This window comes from Toxorhynchites rutilus, chromosome 2 (assembly GCF_029784135.1).
Source record: "Toxorhynchites rutilus septentrionalis strain SRP chromosome 2, ASM2978413v1, whole genome shotgun sequence".
Classification (NCBI taxonomy): Eukaryota; Metazoa; Arthropoda; class Insecta; order Diptera; family Culicidae; genus Toxorhynchites; species Toxorhynchites rutilus.
Genome location: NC_073745.1, coordinates 68,904,357 through 68,925,902, shown reverse-complemented (window position 1 = coordinate 68,925,902; position 21,546 = coordinate 68,904,357). Strand labels below are relative to the sequence as shown.

Sequence of the window (21,546 nt, the reverse complement as noted above, 5' to 3'; positions counted from 1 at the left end):
ATAATATTGCTTTTGTATACTTTTTAGGCGTTCTTGGTATTTATTTAAAGAAAAACTCCAGAAAATATTTTTTCCTCAACTTCATTCAGTTACAATAGTCATTTATTTTAGCCTCCTCAAAACAAAATTATTGTATTTTCGGTCTGTGGGACCAGGTGCGCGAATATATAACCTACCTAGTTCAATTCTCATTACCAACATTCTTCCAAAAATGGAAGTAATGTGACGAACCAGCCAAAAGTGTTGAAAATCAATAGTACAGAAAAAGAAATATAGTACAGAAGAATTCGTTTATTATGACGTTCGCTTATGATGACGTCTTTGTCAATTCCCTTGGATGTCATTATAAACGGATTCCACTGAATTATCAAAGACATTGTGTGAAAAAAGCACAAATTCTCGGTATTTATTTGACTGAATGTGAAACAGAGAGAGCACCACCATGAGGCTATTTTGAGGAATGTTTCCACTGAAACCAAAAAAAAATAATTTTATTCAATCAAGGTATTGAATTATTTCGAATGACCCTTAAGTCTTGAAGAAGAAAAAAAACAATTATTAGATTGAATTGTTGTTTTTTTTCTTCAGTGATATCGTGCATTTCGGCGGTATAAACCGACATACTTCAACCATTTCGCTTCTAACACTCAGCTGTTGGGCAGTCCACATTTGGATTTTCGCTTATAGTCGTCGGGAGACATTCTTTAGGAATGAAATAAACTGTCCGTTTCAACCCACCAATCCAGTTATTTTGAAACTCATTATTGAATTTTGAAATTACACCACTCAAAATACTTTATGTCGAAGCCGCAAAAATTAAATTACTAAAAAAATTACAGAATCACTAAAGATTTTCGGTTTTTGTTGGTCTTTTCCACTTTTGACTAGTCGTCAATGTTATTGGGTGGTTCCAACATTGTAGAACATGGAGGAGTACTATAAATATTAAATTCACAATGCTACAACCGCATGTCTTTCTTACCCGTACATTCCCTACAATTATATAAAAGTTCATTCTTCGCCTTCTCTTTTTTTATTTGATATTATAATCAATCCAATAAGTCATCTAGGCCAATTTTTAGGTTTCCTCCCATTGAAGTCTTTGTTAGGATTTATTGTAGTGATCCACACAAGGAATCTTTCAGTTTCTGAAAACAAATACAATATTGTTGTCATTAACCCAAGCTTGTGGTTCGAACGAATTTAAATATATACGAATAGGTAATCAATTATCATGAAAACATATTTAATTTATCCGTAACAAAAAATCTTAAATATCGTCTATATGTTGTTCATGGGAATGTTGTTGACGACGATTTTTATCACCGGTAAATAGATCATCATTATTGATCCAATTTGATGCACCCCTCGGAAATCGTCCAAAATGTGTTGTGAAATATTACATCCATTCCATATGCACATGGAGTTGAAATGTTTCATACTTGAACACAAATCAACTGCTTTAGCCATACCGATTAAAGCTCGTTTCCAATGAAAAAGCATGATACAAAATAATAGAGCTACCAGCATACAGTTTTCAATTGAGATAACTTGAAAGGATTCCAATGGGATTCTTATGTTCGAGTTATTATTAGGCTGACCAACCGTACCGTTTTGAACAGGGCAGTACCATATTTTCAACCATTTTTTGATGTCCCGTCTTTTTATAAATTAGTACCGTATTTTGAGTATAAATTAAAAAAAATATTTATAATAATGTTCTGTTGTACTACGAGTTATTTTAAAATCCCTGTCTTGAGCTACAGTTGCTTCTTCCAAGAGATTTTTTAATAAACTTTAAAATATTTGTTGGCCTTGTTGAAAGAGATGAGATGATGAGATGAGAAAAGAATTGAAAGATCTGCCATTAAAGTTGCGGTTAATTTTGCTCATTCTGTTAGAATTCTTCAAAGATAAGAGGGAAGAAGTATTTTTGACTAGTGATGTGCAAAGTGTTTTCAAAAAATAAATAGCGTTGTGTCCAAGACAATACCGTATTGTTGACACAGGACTACGGATTATTTTATTCAATCTGCTTCAATTTCTGGTAAAGTGGTAGAAGGCCGGTGCCATGCCGTTTTATATCCCACCTTTTTGATGCGTAATAACGCATGGTGGGATTTTTTTTTATCCACCTAGAAATATTAGAATATCTGCGTGCTCATAATTTTTTTTCGGAACCTCCCTATTTAAAGTAGCACCATTAGCAAATGTCAGAAATATATTCGATTCCGTTGGCAAGGTGTATCATCATATGACAACACACCTTTTTTTCAATTTTGAATGATATAAAATTTCTATGCAACATGGATATTTTTATTTTCTAAAATTCTGATTAAATCACTATAATAGTTTTCTCGGGGCTTCGTCATCCTCGTCTTCTATGATAACAATCGCTCAGTGATTAAAAAACAAAGGCTTCAGTCGTCATTTTGATATTCCCTGTTTAGAATCGATCTCCGTCGCTTGAAGCAATTGGAACATGGTTATCCCGTGTTACTGCCACACGGAGTACTAAAGGTAATTCTAAAGGCTCGTCCACATTGTGCCGAATGATGCCGATCGGCCGGTACCAGGCGGCATATTCTATTCGTTATGTAATGTGGACGCCCCATCGGGTGCACGAAACCGAAGTCCCATCGGATGCACGAAGCCGTCACGAACACACGAAGCACAATGTCGTCAACGCTAATTTACTTTGTTTTGTCTTGGTACGACTTTCTCGAACCGGACCCACTTGTTTCGGGTTAGGTTCGGTTTGATTCGAGTCGGTTTTCGGCACTTCGGCAAGCCCGGACGATACGTCCACATTTAGTCGACTTTACCGGGCGGCCAAGGCTGATTGGCGTAATGTGAACGCGTCCTAAGAGACACAATTGGACAGCACAGGAGTTGAAGATCACCGGAAAATGTGGAAGATGACTTTAAATGTTGTAGATTCGCATCGAATGGTTACCTACGCAAACTAGGGAGTCACTGCCGGCGACACCACGGTTGTTATGTGCGCATAGTATCGCTCAGCAGTTGGCGACAGCACTTCAATATAGTTTGCATTCTGTTGGTGTTTTGTTTAGGTAGCAATAATTTATAGAAACATGAAACTTGTAAGTGTTGGTGTGACTTATAAGTTTCATGTGTCCGTTCGAACGAACGCTGCATTTGCATTTCGAGCGAGCGATTTACCCATGTCTTATTTGCAGTAGTATCTAAAAATGATTCCTTGCGGCTACACTCGTTCCTCGATATAGAAAGCACTGGTATGTAAGCTCGGAAATGCACAGAACGAATATATGACAAAATAAGTAAACTTCCAATTTTTGTTAATTTAAACAGTTTACGGATCGGGGAATCATAATGCATAACACATGAAACATTTTTAGTGGGTTCACAATTTGATTGGTATAAAAATCATTAGCATCTGTTCGTAGCAAAAAATTGTATACCATCGTAGAAAGTATTTTATAACAATGTGACATGTTTTCTGATTTGACACCCTTACTGGAAGTCATAATCCTACGTCACAACTAGTTGATTCAAATGAGGAAATTAAAAACGAGGAAAACTTTCACTATACTGCGTTGAAAAATAAATGGATGAAACATAACAATATTATATTAAAGTAAACAAAACATAAATTTTAGAAACAATAAATAAATTTCTAGAATATAAGAAATTCGTATACTATAGTGTACTGATTATATTTTGCGTTTTCCTGGTTGAATCAGTTGATTTTCCTATGACGATCGATATTGGGACACTAGAAAAGTCACAACTAAACGTTTCAACTTATGCTAATTGTCAAAGAGAACTTTTTTTTTTGAGTGTGATAAAATTAATGCTAAAATTTCAAAAAAAAATCAAAAATCTCCTTCGCAAAATCGTTTCAGCATCCAAATATTCCTTCGTTGTAGAGAACAATGCAACTACATCTAAGAATGTTTGTTTGATCGATTGGTTTTAGTCTCGGTTCATTCACTCAAAAAAATTCTTCAGAAGATATCAATTTTTTTTTACTTTTTGGGTTCTTGATCTATTTGGTCAGACTAGTTATTTCGCAAAGTTTAGTGATTTTCTTGCCTTGCCTCGGATTGGTATCATTGAAATTATATTCATCACAATCGATTATTTTTATGTATAATAGATCCTTCTAATTCGCATTTGTTTTCGAATATTTATCAATAATTAATCAGCCCGTATTAGTAACAAGACTTAACCATCCCTTGTCTTGTTTTGCTTATTTGTTTTTTTTTTTTTTTTTTGTATATTTGGAACTATGACACCAATAGAGAGCAGGTTCAATTTGCTTTCGTTTATTGCTATTTTTTAAATCAAATCTCAAAAGAACAACCGCGTGTTCAATCAGTGTTACAAGTTATTTATATTGCAATTATTTTTATTTTATTTCCAATATGCCCTTTGATACACTACTAAAAGTAACTAGTCTGAGGTCTAAAGTTCCATGCAAAACGCTCTAAGCTATATATTAGTGATCTCAGCTGGCTTTTCGCTCCTCAACTTGCCGGTCTTCGATCAACAATCCTCAGATATGATCGATGTTTCCTACAATGTTCGACGAGGAGAGGCTTCCAGGACGAGAAAAACCACGTTTGCTAACGTTAAAACTATGATAACATTGATCACGCATCAATCAGAAAACCGAACCTCGTTTTCATCGAAATTTAACTAAAGCACGTTGCTTAATTGTTCCATGATTCGTGAACATCGCTACGATGCAAAAAGCTGATCATTGTTAATTTGGAAACTTATACGAATATTACGAAAAGTGTTGCCAACGTGACAAACAACATTTGTCGTAGAAGCTAGGCCCATAGCCTCACAATGTTTTATTATAATCTCGATTCACAATTGGGGTATACATTAATAAAGGACGCGTAAAATGATTGGTATTCAAATTTGGTAATACTTTGAGTGCACATGTCAAAGAACGTTGAAAGTGGTATTTGTAAAATGTATACGAAGTTTCCTTCGTGGAAACACTATTTGAATTTTCAGATCCGGAGTTCGAATTTAATGAACTGTATTTTTCTCGAATGACATAATAAATCGTCAAAAATTCGTAGTCCGCGTTCTAAATTTTCAGAACAGAATTTAAATTTTCTGCAGGTGTAATTTTTTTCAAAGAAGACCAGGTGAATGACTTTGATTTGATATGTCGATGATCTGAATCGGTTTAGTAGTTCAAAAGTTATAAATTTTTGAAAAAAGTCATTTTTGGAAAAAAGAGGAAAAAGTTGATTTTTCGGACAACCCTAAAATGGAAATGGTCACCCTACTGAAAAAATAAAAAAATGCGGGTCTAATGTTTTGCGATAAGGAACAAAACTACCACTTCTCCCGAAAAAAGGGGGGGATTTCGGGTGAAAAACTCAAATGCTGACAGACACTTTGAGAAACACTTTCATTAAAAAAGTTTCGCGGGGAAATGCGGGGCAAGTTTTATAAGTCCATCCGAAGCAAAATGAAACTTCCAAAATAGTACTTACTTTGTGTGGAGTTAACACATATTACAACCAACCGAATTTTGAAACTGACAACAAATGCATATTCTCCGTTAAAAATGCTTTAAGAAACATAATGGTCCAAAAAAATTCGATCAAAAACTTCACCAAAACACATGTTACAAAAACCCACGCGAAATAGTGGCACCGGAGGGCAAAGAGTTCAATTTTCTTCAAAAATTCAACGCAACCTGAATGCTTGAACGTTCAAATTATGTACCCACGTTCATCCAATGCATAACTACTGGTGATGAGACATGGGTGTACGAGTATAACATGCAAACGAGTCAACAATCATCACTATAGACCGCTGAAAATCCGAAAAAAAACCACGTCATAGTCGCTCAAAAGTAAAGATAATGCTGACTTGGTAGAGAATGTGCTTGATTTATTTCTAATTTAATTATAATAGATTACGTCATGTATGTTTCGATTCCCGGTGATACATTGCGATGATGAAACTATAAGCAATTGAATGCATTTGAACTTTGAGATCGTTATCGTTATTGAAACCCTAAATCTCAATGAAATGAGATTTTAAATAGTATGTAAACAGAACATTATGCTGAGAAGCAAACTGCAATACACAGAAGCAAATCATACAGGGTTCGACGAAGCGTTTGATAACCATTTCAATCGAAGAAATAGCCTAGTCTCACAATAATTTCTTCATTTTTCAACCCACCAAAACACAGATTCATCCAATCAGAACAGCAAATCCGCCACCATCGAGATGTACGCCCCAAGTTCATACAATGACACCGTTACAGGCGAAACACTGTCCAGCGTGTCGGAGAAGAGCGATTCCTACTCGAACGATGGCAGTCAGCCCGATTACATGGTAAGTATCCAAAATCCTTCCCCAAAACATCGTTTCTGGCGTCAGCTAACACCATCTTCACCCATTTTTCAGGATGAAACCCGCAAGAAAGCTGCCTCTACATATCTGGTGGAGAACTCGGATATGCCGCCACCACGCTATCAGAAAGATGGCACTCTGCCCCACTATCCAAACAACATCAATGCAGGTTTGTGTTTTTGCTGAACTTTTGTTTCGGAACATGCGCACTGAGTCCACTTTCAAACGGTACAATTCACAGCTCACACCCGCACTTTGCCTCACCCACGGCACAATAATGTCGGTTACGAGCCGCGAAGTCGCGACGATCAGCTGATAGGGAAGAGCAACTACGTCACAGCACCGTCCCCGGGACCCCCACTGGATGGGTCCTATTACAACATGAATAGCGACCGGTACCTGTCCTATCCACCAATGGTAAGTTGAGAATAGTTCCCCACCGCCTCCGAACGCAGCAAAACAAAAAAACACCCAACTAATCTCCACAGCCCCTACAGGACTATCCTCCGATGGAGTTCTCGACGCCACCACTTCCGGTGATACCGGCACTGCCAACCAACACGAACGGTACGCTGCGGAGGGGTACCCGAGCGATGGTTCCCCCACCGGATGTGACGCACCACACGCAGCATACGGTCAAATCGATGCACGACAGTTCCGCCTCTTCGGGTGGACTGATGAACATCTCCCAGGTATCGCAATCGACACCGAAGCAGCCCCAAGGTATCCTGAAGGATCCGAACAAGCGCAACCAACAGCAGCAGCAGCAGCAACAACAACAACACCAGCAGCAGCAGTCCGGTGGACATCCCCAGCCAGGGATGAACCACCTGAACAGCATCGGCGGGGGACTGCAAATGCTGGGCATTCAGAATCCCTCACCCGTGCCAATGGGCGGTCCCGGCCTGATGCCCGTCAGCGGAGGCTCGCTGGTGGCGGGAGGCAGTAGTTTAGGTAACAATTTGCTCATTGGAACGTACGATCCGAGCAGTACGAATCTGAGCTCTTTCAACGCGTCGCTCGGTTATACGGACGCCGACGGACACCTAGTGTAGGCAGTTCTTAAGATAATAATTACTAAATTAGTAGTCTAGGAATTTTTGGTTAAAGTGGAACCCAGCCGCGTTACGAGAGGGAGGATATTAACGGGTTGTGTCAAGACGGTCCGTTGTTGGAAACACTGAACTGAAACAAAAAAAAAATCTAGAACAGAACGGAGAACAAAAGTAAAAAAACACGCTGAGACTTATGAAAGTTTGCAGAGAGAGAGAGAGATAGAGAGCATAGCGAACGCGGAATGAACAGAAACACAAAGAGAATTAAGACAAAGATAATTCTATTAAAACAATCATTTTAACCTTAACGTAATTATTGTAAAGTGAGTTGAATTGTTGAGTTTAGTCTGGCATATGTGCGGGTTGAGAGAGAGTTGAAAATGTTGATTTTTGTACACGTTACGTGGAAGTGGCGATTGATTTGCTGTTAGTCATTACCTCCCACACTTTTAAGGCGTTTAAACGCGACGGAATATATGATCCCCGTTGTGCTGCTTGTTTTCTGCTTCTGTTAATGTTTTAGAGACGGTGATAAGCTGGAATACTGTTACTGCGTTATGCACCTTGTGACTGAGTAAGTAAGAATCGATCAAAGTTGGGAAATGTTTTTGGTGTCTTCCGAAGGGAGGTTTTCATTTGCACGATGATGATGAACAATAATGCAACTTAAAAAGGGGTGAACAGAATGTCGGATTGAGTGATGCTTTACCTGAAATACAACGAAAATAATCTAGTATAAGTGAAAGAAAACAGTGAACAGTTTCGAAAAGACACTCGAAAAGAAGATTGAGCGAGTGGAGTTTTGAACGACCAAGTTAGAACGGTTGTGACGTTTATAAGGAGGAAAAATGTTCTTAACAATGTTCATCCAGTCAGCGCACCGATCTTTGTATCTTCAAGCTTAGATTATTTATCAATCAATCGGTCAAGAGGGAGGCGGTCAAAACAAAATATCCCTGTTCATTGCCATTTTAGGCGATACTACAAGATTTCACACTACACCTGAGTAACGATACGGAAGCTAACCCAAAACTGAAGTATTCTGAAGTATTGAGAATACCCTTGATGGGAACACGAGTATGACAAACTTGCCAACTTTTCGACACACAGCCTCACATGAAAATTGGTATACTTAATTCATCAGGAACTGCAATGCTAGTCTTAGCATTGCCATCGAGTATCCTAATGGTCAAAGTGGCCTAGATGATAGATCCATCAATGAAGATGGGTCTATTATCCTGAAAAAAAAAAAAACTGCAAATACGTAGGTCTTCATTCACCACCTTTTACACCTTCTTCTTATCCCCAGCCCTAACATTTTTCTCTTCAGGAGTGGCATAGTCTGCAAGAAGGACAAATCTGAGTCCAACAGGTATGAGATTAAATATCGAACACATCGCTACCAGGAACTGAGTGACCGTTAGAATATGTGTTTTTACTAGCGGGGCAGTCCTCTAGTACTACTTTCAAGGTTCAATAGGATATCCTAGATCGCTAGCGTCAAGTTTTACTAGGTAGCTAACGGGTGGAATCCAAACTAACGCTTGTTCAAAAGCTTCTCTCTTTTAAGTACCAATTTTCTCATACAGCTGAGTGGCGTTATGGGTAAGGGGAAGTGGGGGCATAGTGGTCCGCCTAAGGATTATGCCCATTTTTTGCGCCCACATACCGCTTCAATCCCCGTTTTTTGGAAGAATATTGTAGTTCAACTCATTGTTGTTCAAGATAGCAAGCGACTTTTACTATAAAAATTTAAAATAGTACATTTTTCGTCACTGGAAAGAAAGTTGAAAAATCGAACTTTTTTTTGACCGGGAGGTAAAGTAGTCACTCGCATATATTATCCTGAAGGGTTAGATTTAAGCGTTTTTTCGTCCAAATTTGTTGAAATCATTATTGAAATAGTATGAACATGTATACAATTAGCTTGGCCTATTCACCTAGAGTTGTAATTTAAATTTTCTCATACATAAAAAACGTAGTAAGAAACACATTACGTTTCGCATAATGGGGCTTGGTTTAGTTGGGGTGGCGTAGTTTTTCCTTGGTCAAAGCCACAAAGGGACCCCTTTAAGAGCAGAATGTGATAAGGTATATCAGCTTCAGTAAACAGAACATTGTAAGTCATTATCCACCACCATTGATCACTTTGCCCCCAAACATCAAAGTAATTTATATTTGAGTTAATAGCTAAGATTGAACACAATACTTGTTCACCTCTCCTAGAATATGTGAAAAGTCGTCCAAAGTAATGATTTGTCCAAGATATCAGATTGAATAAACTAAATTTCACGAAAAATTCCTTAGATACGATGCGCACAAAACTACGGCCGAATGGCTATCGAGAGCGCGATTTCGGTTTTTATTTATATTTTGACATGCGACAACCCTACTGAAGTACAGGGTGGCTCAATTATCATTAAATTCTTCAAACATAAGGTGACTATCAATACGGCATCTGTAGTCAATAGTTATACTATCAAACAAGTAGGTGACTTCTTTGCCGCCAGTGACCAATTTACCCCCACTACCCCTATGCCGTATGAGTGATAATTTCTGCACCATTGAGCAATGTCACATTCTCAAAAATTTCGGTTTCGAGTCCCTGAGAGTCTTAAACTATGTTAATCATCGATCCAGACCCACTAGTAATGTAGCCTGGATCCATCTCTGTCCAGGTACGGGTCAATTTTTGTCTGAGATTTACTGTACTCGGGTGGCGTTTGGACAGGTCTTAGCCTTCATGACGCGCCATACCGAGTAATCCAGCGGATTATTTCAAAATTTTATCATACTGCTCCGAGTGATTGTAAACAAACAACGCTTCAATTTATTTTTATATAGTGCAGGGACTCTCAAACTATTTTGGACAATTTCCATTTCATTCATTTTCCAGAATGAAGTGATAGCATCGACCCCCAATGTCCTGGAAAAAAGGTAATGAAGATGGTCGAGTTTCGAGCGACATAGCATGCGCTGCCATAACTATTTCGCAAATAGTGACGTCAGTCGTTGTGTTTGTATTTGATTGCCCACCGCATCCATGTAAAAATGCTATTTTCAGGAAGTAAATTATCAATTAAAGACGTACATTTTTGTAGAGCTCCCGCTGAATATGAGGCTAATGTGATAGCGTGGAGTGAATATTTGTGAAATCACGTCGAAAAAGACAGATAAAGGTGATATTTCCAAGTGCCAGGGGATTTTTTCAGATGTTTTCACTTTGTACGAAAAAATGTCATCACAGTCATATTGAAGGAAACTAAAATTCATAAGTTAATTTTGGACAATGCTTGATAGATTATTCAAGGTTTATAATAATTGTTGTATATAGAGCATTCATTAAACTTACCTTGAGGTTTTGATGTTTATTTCAATAAATGTGAAAAATAATATACTAAATTTAGAAATGAAGTAATAGATGTTCTATGAAGGTGGGCTAAATAGATTTTAATGGCAAAAAATATAATGGATAACTCTTATTTGCCATTTTTTTTTAAATAACTCAATTTGTTTATTTCATCTTTGAAGTTTTGGCTAATTATTGTGAAACGGTATGTAAACGGAAAACCTTTGATTGTGAAGTGGTCGTGAAAAACAAGTGAGTGAATAACACCGAGATAAAACTCTCGATTGATTACTTATGCCAAAAGTAAGCAAGTGACACTGATAAAATGTGAGTGGATGACCCTAAGACAAAAGTTTTATTTTTTTGGGCCAATTTTATGAAACAAATATCTCCGAAAAATTCACATACACTATCATACTGAAATGCCTTCACATACTTTATAATATCTTCAAAATGTCTTCAAAATGAAAAGATGTCTTCAAACCTGGCGTCTCGGGCTATAGCATTTTCGGAAAATGTACATCCAGGAATTCCATACAAACAGCTTTTTCGGTATAGTGCAAATTGTATTTCGAAGATTCCATTGTAGAGTTTTAAAAAATGGCTAATACATTCAATTTGATGCTATTTGCAAAAATGAAATACTTCTTCTTCTTCTTCTTTTTGGCTTTAAGAGGGTTTAAACTTTTCAGTTCATTCGCCTCTAAAAAAATGAAATACTTTTGTTTTCTAATTTCGCTCATGTTAGGAAAAATCTCATGTAAAGTTGTATTTTTTTCAAAAACATTTTTCATAAATTGCTCCTCATATGATTTCTTTCAGTAGTTAAATCAACGGCATCACTGTGACCAGTGTATGACGTGATGTGATGAGTGATGACGGATGAAAACTTAACGATTTCATCACGTTTGAGTTGCCTCAATGTGCAGAACTGAGTTGGAGATGCGGTTGACATAGATCGGGTTGCGGTTGCCCAATGTGTAGAAGGCCTAACATTTTCCATTGTTTTAGTTGTTTTAATCAATAAATCTGGAAAATGTCGAAGCGAAAAGTGCTCACGGAGAGATAAGAAAGACAAATCGATGTACAGTCAATCGCAAAATTAAGTATACACCCCGTGTTGGTTAGTTATTTTTGAGTTTTTCGGGGTTAAAATGTAAATAACTAAAAGCGACTCATGTTCATCGTAAAATCGATCGTTTTCACTCTCATGTAGTGATAAGATAAAAATTAAAATGGTCACATTTCTACTTCATGTGTGAAAAACAAACAAAAAATCTTCGATTCAGACGTTGCAAAATTGAGTGTACAGTTCAAGTTTTTCTTAAAAAGAAAATTGAAATCAGTTCAGAAATGTTAACAGATAACAAAAATCAATCCCCTAGTATTTGGCATGACCCCCCTTTGACGTCCAGCACTTCCTGCAAGCGACGAGGCGAGATGTCTGTTCACTGTAAACGGAAGTGCCTCCCAGATCTTCTTAATCGTCGTTTCGAGTTCCGCTTTGTTCCCTGGACTTTTATTCTTCAGATGGTTCTTGATTTCCCACCAAAGAAACTCAATAGTGTTGAAGTCCGGTGATTTCAGAGGTGTTTTGAGTTTATTGGGACATTATAGAGCAGTTATTCCCGCATGTTGAGGTCAGTTTGCTCCGGGTCATCATTCTGTTGAAAGTTCGAGGATGTTTAATGAACCCATCTTGTCCATCGCCATCGATAAACTCCATGGTTCCAGTTCCAGAAGCCGCCATCGTACCATACATCATTTGACTACTGCCACCGTGTTTTACTGAGGGAACCAAATGCTGAATCTGAAGCACCAGTTCTGGTTTCCTTCGCACTACCTGTCCTTCATCCGATTCAAAGAGATTGGTTTTCGTCTCATCCGTATAAAGGACCTTGTTCCAAAACTCCTCAGGTCAGTTTACATATGCCTTAGCAAAATGTAGTCGTTTTTTCGTCGTTGAGATGAAAGACCTCTCAGATTGTTCCTGTATGCTGCTCTCCGGACAGTGTCTGTGCTGACAGGTCTTCCAATGATGCCGACTACTTCGGTAGTCAATTTAGGAATGTTTGTTTTAGAGTTCTTTCGGAATGTACGCACAATTACTCGTTCATCATCAGAGGATGTGTCTTCTGCTCGTGAGATTTGCAACTATTCCTTCGTATTTCCACTTGTTTGTGATTTTCTTTGCTGTATAGTGGGTTCTTCCGACTATATCTGCTATTTCCTGCAATGTCTTTCCACGACAATTCATACTTATTATCACTGTACGTGTAACAATATCTCTTTCTTTTCTCTTACTTGCCATTTTGATAAAAACTTTTTCTAACATCAATAAAAAACAAAAACCAACACTGCCCAAGCAATGTTGACACCAATCACTGACGAAAAAAAGAACGCTAATTCGCAAAGATCTTACTTACAAGGTTAATTTGTTCGGAGAAATTCAAGGTGTACACTCAATTTTGCGATAGACTGTATTTCACCCAGAAATTGTTGGTTTCATAGAAACTGCTCGTCGGATTGGACGATTCCGTCAAGTAGTGCTCAATTAAGAAGAAGAGAGCTCCACGTAAATCGAAGCTCTTTGACCGGGATAAGCGGGGAATAGTTAGAAAAGCTTCGAATTCCTCAAAATCGCTTATGCAAATAAAGCAATCTTTGAATTTAAATGTTCCCCGGGAGACAGTTCGTCAAATTTCGTTAAAAAGTCCTTTCATAAAGAGGGCCAAAAAAGTTAAAGCTCTTAACACTCCTGTACTCGCGCGAAAAATCGTAACTCGTGTACTCACAGACTGTGCACGTCTCTGTAATATTACTATTGTGTATTTCAGGCGTTGTTGGTATTTATCAAAAAAAAAAGATATAATTTAATTGAAATAAGTTCAGAAACAATTTTTTTTACTTCATTCAGTTTTAATAGCCATTTAAGTCAGCCATCGCATTCATTCTCGGTCGATCAGACCTAAGCGCGAGTATAGGAAGGTTATTAATCTTACACCATCTGACATCGAAAGACGTCTGAGTTTTGCCAAAGCTTGCATGAACCGACAGTGCGACAGTCTTCAATGTGAGACGGATTTTTTTCATTTCTGTACCGGGGTGTAGGTTCAAAGTTTCGGAAGCGAGAGAGTGACGCTGGACTGCAAGGTTTTGAACGTTAATACCTCTTCACCGGCTGAATGGAGTGGTATAATAATCACTTCATCCGAAAGATAAAATGTCAAAGGGTTATATGATTGTCGCTTATTGGTCTAAAAAACGTTTCAATAGCTCAAAAATTGCTTTGAAAGCAAGCTATTGAAGTCATAACAATCTAGCTCATTGATGATGATTGGTGATCGCAATGTGTTCCCGAACACCGATGCAAAAATCTAGGCACCTGGAGATACCGTCATAGCGGATACATGCAAGCTGTGATTTCATTTGCTCGCTTGCATTAGTTTTTGGGAAACCATAGCGGACAGATGCAAGGCGTGAGTACATTTACTCGCATCAGTTTCTGTTCTACTTTCGCATGGAACCGTCATGAAAAATTGTTTGCGTGTGAATGCGTCCGAGCGGAAGAATATTCGCACCCATTTCCGCATTCGACTTGATGTTCCCGTGATGCAATTCAATAGCATCAGTTTCTGTTCTGCTTTCGCATGGAACAGTCATGAAAAATTGCCACATCACGATAAAAACGAAATGAATTTTATGTAAGGTTAGATAGACTTTGTTTCATTTTCACCGTGAAATGACGCCCTCAGTTTCTATTCTGCGCATGGAGTGATAATGAAAAATCTTGTGTTATTCTCACGAAAACAAAAATGGATCTCGTATCAAACATCTTCAGTTGCTTTTACAAGGCAACTCAAATTCCATCGGTTCGTTTCGGGACCACCAACAAGTTCGAAAGAAGGAATTTTATGTTAATAACAATTCCATCCTTATACTCATCCACCCACACACTAAAAAGAAAAACTTTCATCTTTCAAAATATTCTTTCATTCATTAAGATTTTTTTTATTTATTCAATCGTTTATTTTTACAGGCTCAATAACATAAGTTTGAAGGAGCCAGACTCTTAACTATATTTTAACTAGAATATACTAACATATTTCCTTAATTCTATGGTTAATAATATAGGAAACCGATTACTCGCGGTCGACTCGAGTTTAGAACGGTGACACATTTTCATTAGGAAAAGGATGGGGTTTAAGGAGATTGTAACAATGTTCACCTTTAATTAATTGATTCAGATGCAATTTCAAATAAATGATTACCGAGCCAACGGTAGTCCTACGTCTACCTTGCGGTTATATCACAGATATAACCCACTTCTTGTTTTTTCACTATTAACTTCGCTAAATTATCATCAGTGACGAAAAAAGTTAAATTTTAATGGCCCGGATGGTTTTAATGGGTACTGGCGTAACTTGCGGAAGGAGGAACAGCATTTTTGAACCTGGAACTTTGGTGGAAGCAAGTGCATGTTTTGGGTGGTATTCTGTGTAACCGGAAAACTCAAGATAGCATTCTTGATGAAAAGCAAGGATTACATACATGTTCTGGAATCCTCTCTCCTACCGTTTTTATGTAGATATCGTCGCAAAAAAATCACATTTCAGCAAGACAATGCCGTCATTAATACCAGCAAGGAAACTAAGCAATGGATTAAAGATTAAATACTTGCCTGGCCAGCTAGTTCCCCAGACTTGAATCCCGTTGAAAATCTTTGGGGATCCGAGTATGCAGAATCTACACTGAAGAAAAGCAGTACACCACGGTTGATGAACTCAAGGCCGCAATTTCGGATACATAGGAAAATTTCGAGAAATCCGTTCTGCAAAATTTGGTAAATAGTATGTCAAAACGAATTTATTTTGTTAAAATTCTAACTGTTTGCGATACAGCAAAATATATTCAAGGTGGTCTTATAAAAGTTGGGCAGAGTGTACTTATCACGCATACGGCATAATCGCTGACACAAGATATTTTTTTCCTTGAACCTAGGGATTGGTATGAGAATCCCAGTCATTCACACTTTGAGAATGCTACCGCATATCCATACATAAAGATCCATTGATGTGACGTCAACAAAAGGGCTTATCTTCAGCCATTCCAAACCAACTCGGTATTTTTGTAGAAATCGACCAGGAATCATCGAATCAAATAACACAATGAAGAACTTCGTACGAAATTTTATATTTATGAAGTGATAATTAAAATAATTAATTTTAATTATCTATTGCGGAATTCTTTCAAGGATTGTTACAGTCTATTCAAATTTAATTTTCTATTTTCTCATACAGTCCAGAAATAAGTGCATACATTTTGGTCTTCCTTCTAGACATTTCTTCGAAATTTATGAATAAAGCTGGCCAGAATGACAGCATGTCATTGCCGTGACTTGTATTCAACAAACTTAACTGTAGTTTCTGGTGCGATTTTGTTCCACTTAGTTGCAATGACAGGGTCTTTCAGATTAAACGCTCACGCAACAACTTTTAATAACTTCTACTAAAGTGATCCGATTTTTATATTAATAAAACGAAAATAAAGCTTATTTTAGGACATTTTCGATGACGATGACTTTTTTCGATAACGCGTTTTAAACGGTGAACAAAATTCTTCATGCACAGCTCTAACATTATGACTTTGATGCTGTTGAAAGTTCCTCCCCAATTTTGTGGCTTTTTAACGGTCCTTCACGTACCCACAGAGGAAGTAATCGACGATGAGAAATGGTGAAATTCTTACCATAAGAGGAAAAAGTTTCATTAAGGCTTCGGTTGCTCGAGTAATACGATTTCACTAAAAATACACGTTCTTGTAAATTGTACATCTTGACGCTAAAAACCATCCGATCGGACTGAACGAGTAGCCGAATATTATCGTCCCGAAGAGGGGAATGCAGTGTTACCAACGACGGAGCAAAAACAAAATTATGAGGAGCTATCCGATTCTTTTGCGTGAGCGTTCAATCCCTGAATCCCTGAGCGTTTAATCCCTGACCAATACATGCAATAAATATAGTTAACGTAATCCTACGTTAACTATGCGGTCATATCTCGGACACGACTCTTCAACTTTTTTGTGTGATTTTGAACTATTTCCATCATCCATCTACAGAGTTTGTTCGGTGTGAGTCTACTAGGGATAAGTTTCGGAATTGTTTTATGTCGCAGTAATAAATCAAAGTTACTTCTGCGTGTAATGGTCATTTGACATGAATCCTGAAATTTCCCGATTTAATTCTGGTAATTTTGTTCGATGAAATCCTTTGTATTGATATTCTTTCCAGTGATCATGGAATCAACTGAAGATATGCCCTAGTATCGCATTTGACAACATAAAAATTGGTACCAGTTGTAACTGTAATCTTATTGAAAATTCTATTCAAGTTTTTCATTGAATAACTTCAAAAATCAGTTTTCCTGTAAACACTTTTTTTTCTTGGTTATATAATTCATCTCTCCGTCTGGAAGACACCAAAAATTGTTAATCACGCGCAAACATCGATCACATAATCCTGATTGGTCTTGAGAGAATAATATTCCGCTCGGAAAACTTGTTGAGAAATCCAAATTAAAGCGCCTCATTAAGTAATATTTATTTGTTATCCAGAGAAAGAAAATCATATAGTTGGGGAGTCACAAAACGAAATCACATCCAAATTATAGCTAAAGAAAGGTTAAGCAAGCAAACATAACGAAATCAAATCCCCGTTCGTCGCAACTAAGTGAAGCTTCAAGCTTATCCAAATGAGCAAACAAACAAAAACAAAACGAACAGAAACAGATGTCTCCCGTGTGAGCAAAACAAACAAACACACATCCAAACAAAACAAAAATCAAGTCAACAAAGAGTGAAATAAGAATAATACAATTTTATGTGTATACACGTCTCTGTGTCCGTTTGTGCAAAAACAGATTAATACATTAGAAGAATCGGGAACGAAGGGAACGTGACGTTCGTTGTGATGCGCGGAGTCCAGGAGTGCGAGAAAAAGAATGAATATGAAACAAAAAACAAGTACTCACATTATGCCAATTATTAAGTTTAAAACGAGTTTAAAACATTTACACAAACACACACACACATACACACTGGCAGCGCGAGCAGGCGAGGTTGGGAGAAAAATGACACGAAAATTAAACACTGTAAATAGCATCCAAACTGGCAAACTCGAAGCTAAGAGATAATGACAAAAAATGTAAATCAAGCAGGTGAAACAAAACGCATGGCGCCAGTCGCCAATCGCAGCAGAGAAGTATTTTATTTATAGATAAAGTCATTAAAGAAAATAAAATAATTGATTTTTTAATCTTTGCGGAAACAAAACAATAGGAAATTAAAGAATAGCGAAAGAGAATGAAGCGAAGGCAGAAATGCGCACGCGAGGAGGACAGAAAGTGTAAATATTTCTTGTATTATATTATCGACTCTATAAGTATAACAGATAAATACTTTCAAAAAGTTTTTAAGAGGGAACGAGAAACAAAAATTTATATACATGTATTATACTGATCAACAGAGAGGTTTGATTTGAACTTTCCACCTGATCGCAAAACATGCTGATCTGTGACAAGAAGAAAGAAACCCGTAGAAAAAAAAATCACAACAGAGGAATAATATGAGGTATCAGGGATTAATTCACATAAAAAACAGGTCAGATTCTCATCATGTATGAATTTGCTACCACGACATCAAGAGAAAAAAAAAGTAACAAAAGTAAAACGCAGCATTTATGATAGTCAATTTTCCCTACCCCTTGAAACAGTTTCGGTTGAATTTCATGATAACTTACTCTTTCTCTCTCGTAAGGAAGACAACAAACATGATTAGCGAATTTCTTATCTTCTTAGACAATAATGAATTAACCAAATAAAAAAAAGGAAAAAGAACGAGCGACAGAGGAAACGGATCAAGAAGCTATCCAAGCATACAAATGATGAGTCCAATGTTGGGAGCAAGATTGGAACCGTTTTTAAAAACAGCGAACAGTTTGAGATTAGTTCAACCGACGTTTTAACATGACTTGAGTTTTCAAAACGCAGCAGCATCAGCAGCAAAAAAACACTCAGATTCAAATACCTCAATTTGTCACAGTCTAGAGAAAAATGGCCCGAGGAAGACATGCCACTCACACAATCAAGCAAACGAAAAACGCGAAAACCCCTTTACCCCTTTTTTAGACAGTCGTTATTTGTAAATAGCGCTCGCGAGGGCACAAAACAAACGCAAATGCAAAAGCATCTCCATCAAATGATCTGCCAAAGAGAAACATTTTTAAAAATGTTGACATTTTATTTTTAATTGTTTTGTGTGAACGAACCGCAAACGAAGCGAACACATTTTAATTTAAGTCGTTTAAGCATTTTACATTTAGTCACTACGTTTTAAGCAGTACCTCTACTCTACTAGTTTTGGAATAGATATGCTGAGCGGAACGGGAGCTTAACCGTACTAAAAATACTCGTATAGCAGACGGCGTCCAATTCGCTGGTTTTAAGTTTTAAACTATCGCGACTAACACTCGAACCCTACTCGAAGGAGAATTAGCCTTACATTGATTAATTTATTGCCTTCACACGAACTCTGCGCTAAGCCGCGGATAAGTTTTTGATTTTTCGAAATGATCTCACAATCTGACCGCAGACCCCATACACAAACACACACAAGTGCAGACCTTTATCGGTTAGTCGATTCATTACATCAAATATACGATCCGATGAATTGGAGCGAAAGCAACAATTCTTGTTAGATAGTCAAATGAACAAAATAAAAAAAAATCAATAACCAACTCTACACACTGAAACGAAACACGAACACAATCAAGAAGAAACGTTGAGCCAAATTAGGTGAAAGAAGAAATGCAAAAGTTTCCCCTCATAACTTTCAATTTCAAATGTAAAAAAAACATCATTTGTATTTATTTTACTGGCCACCCAAGCAATTCCTACAATTCACAATCCTTCATCCCAGAAAACCACACTCACACATACTGAGAAAACAGATACAACAGCCCAAAAGAGAGAAAAGAACAAACCTATTGTACAGAAAGCGTATGAATCGAACACATTTTCTAAACAAATTGGAAAACGGAAGAGCCCGGCGGCTGAAAATGCGAAATTGTAAAAACAAACCGACAGACAGACAAAAAAAGGGATGGTTGAAAACCGCCCTCACGCGCATATACGCAGGTATGACATAGTTAAAAGTAAGAGCAGAAGAAAGAGGAAGAGTCGTCAGAGAAAGAGAGGAAATAGTCGGAAGGAGAAGAAAAAAAAACAAATTTTCTGTCAAGTATATATACATTAAATAATTTTTAATAAATTTAATTATTTTTCATTACAAATTAAAAGCAAATGTGTTTATGATCTGCGATATCACAGCAAAGTTTGGAGCAGGGATACTCAAACTATTTTGAGCCAGAGACCCCTTTTTCAGAATGAAGTGATACCATCGACCCCTATGGCCAAAATTATTAAAAATTTTATCTTTGTCTTATTCATACAAAATACTTACAAATTCAAAAACATTGCGGTTGGTTGAGTGATCTTGACATCATTTTCTCACCAATAAATAGACATCAAATTCAGTAAATATCATGTTGATAATTATTAATACAAATTTCAATAATAGTACTTTCTACTAAAATATTTCTCATTCGTATAACAAGTTGGCTCACGTAGCACAACTTATACAGTATCTTAAAAGTTTCAAATAAGAACTTGTGTTAATTTATAAGGGTCGATTTTCAGACCTGGTCGACCACCAAAATCAGTTTTCGTTTATGTTGACCCCTGAGATCGATACGTTTTTTTTTCTATTTTTCTACATAATCGCCGTAACGTTCGAGGCATTTTTCATAGCGTGGCACGAGTTTTTCTATTCCGAGCGCGAAGTGCGTAGTGTCCAACTTCAGTGTTATCGAATCGTTGACCGCCGAACGTCTGTTTCATCACCGGGAATAAGTTATAGTCGCTAGGGCCGAGGTCTGGGGAGTAAGGAGGATGCTCGAACAAAGTCCATTTGATTTTTTTTCAATTGCTCTTGAGTTACGCGAGCAGAATTAGGCCGATCATTATCGTGTACCCAAAGTTAATTTTTAGCACATGTTCTGGCATCCCGATTTATTACATTAACACTCCTATACTCGCGCATTGGTCTGTCAGACCGAGAAATCAATAATTCATTCATTTCTCAGAAAATATCAACACTACGACTTTGCGATTCTCTCTAGCTTCGTTATTCGTCGTTCGTCATCGTTTAGCGTATCGCATGTGTTGGTACAAAAGAGACGTGTACCACTTTTTTAACACTTTCGGTCTGACACACCGACGCGAGTATAGGTGTAACTTTTTTGGACAAGAACCTTTTTTCATATTTTAAAATATTGTTCAATGAAATGTATAAATTAATGGCGTGGAATATTTATTGAACATAATACATAAGATCATTATTCTCATTTGATTTCAGTCCTTTTTCTAACTGGATTGATCGGATCCATATATTAACTATTCGTCGATATATTCGTCGTTAGCTTTATACGTTCAAAAGCAGAATATAAATGTTTGACTTGCGTATAGTTATTCGCTAATTATAATGGTCATACACATACACACTTGTGAAAGAATTTCACTTGTGGAAGAATTGTAAACAGTAAACTATAAACTAATCGGGGGCTCACGGTAATTTTTAACAGTTACAGTTTTGGGGATATTTTTTTTTATAATGGACAATATCGACAAGAAAACAAGAAATAGAAAA

The 21,546-nt window shown here is 37.1% G+C and overlaps 1 protein-coding gene and 1 long non-coding RNA gene across 8 annotated transcripts in view; one reads left to right on the top strand and one right to left on the bottom strand.

The window, feature by feature from the left end:
* Nucleotides 1-20,083, top strand: part of LOC129764239 (nephrin) — a 629,638-nt gene extending 609,555 nt beyond the window's left edge. For 4 of the 7 annotated variants that reach the window (XM_055763127.1, XM_055763126.1, XM_055763123.1 and 1 more), the window contains 4 exons: nt 6,215-6,360; nt 6,433-6,547; nt 6,620-6,795; nt 6,876-20,083. In XM_055763127.1, coding sequence (XP_055619102.1) covers nt 6,215-6,360; nt 6,433-6,547; nt 6,620-6,795; nt 6,876-7,433 — 995 coding nt within the window. In that variant the 3' untranslated portion in view covers nt 7,434-20,083. Of the gene's footprint in view, nt 1-6,214; nt 6,361-6,432; nt 6,548-6,619; nt 6,796-6,866 lie in introns of all 7 variants that reach the window. The other 3 variants (XM_055763125.1, XM_055763124.1, XM_055763122.1) reach the window with 1 other exon arrangement.
* Nucleotides 1-21,546, bottom strand: part of LOC129764241 (uncharacterized) — a 65,242-nt gene that overhangs the window by 38,076 nt on the left and 5,620 nt on the right. The window lies entirely within an intron of this gene.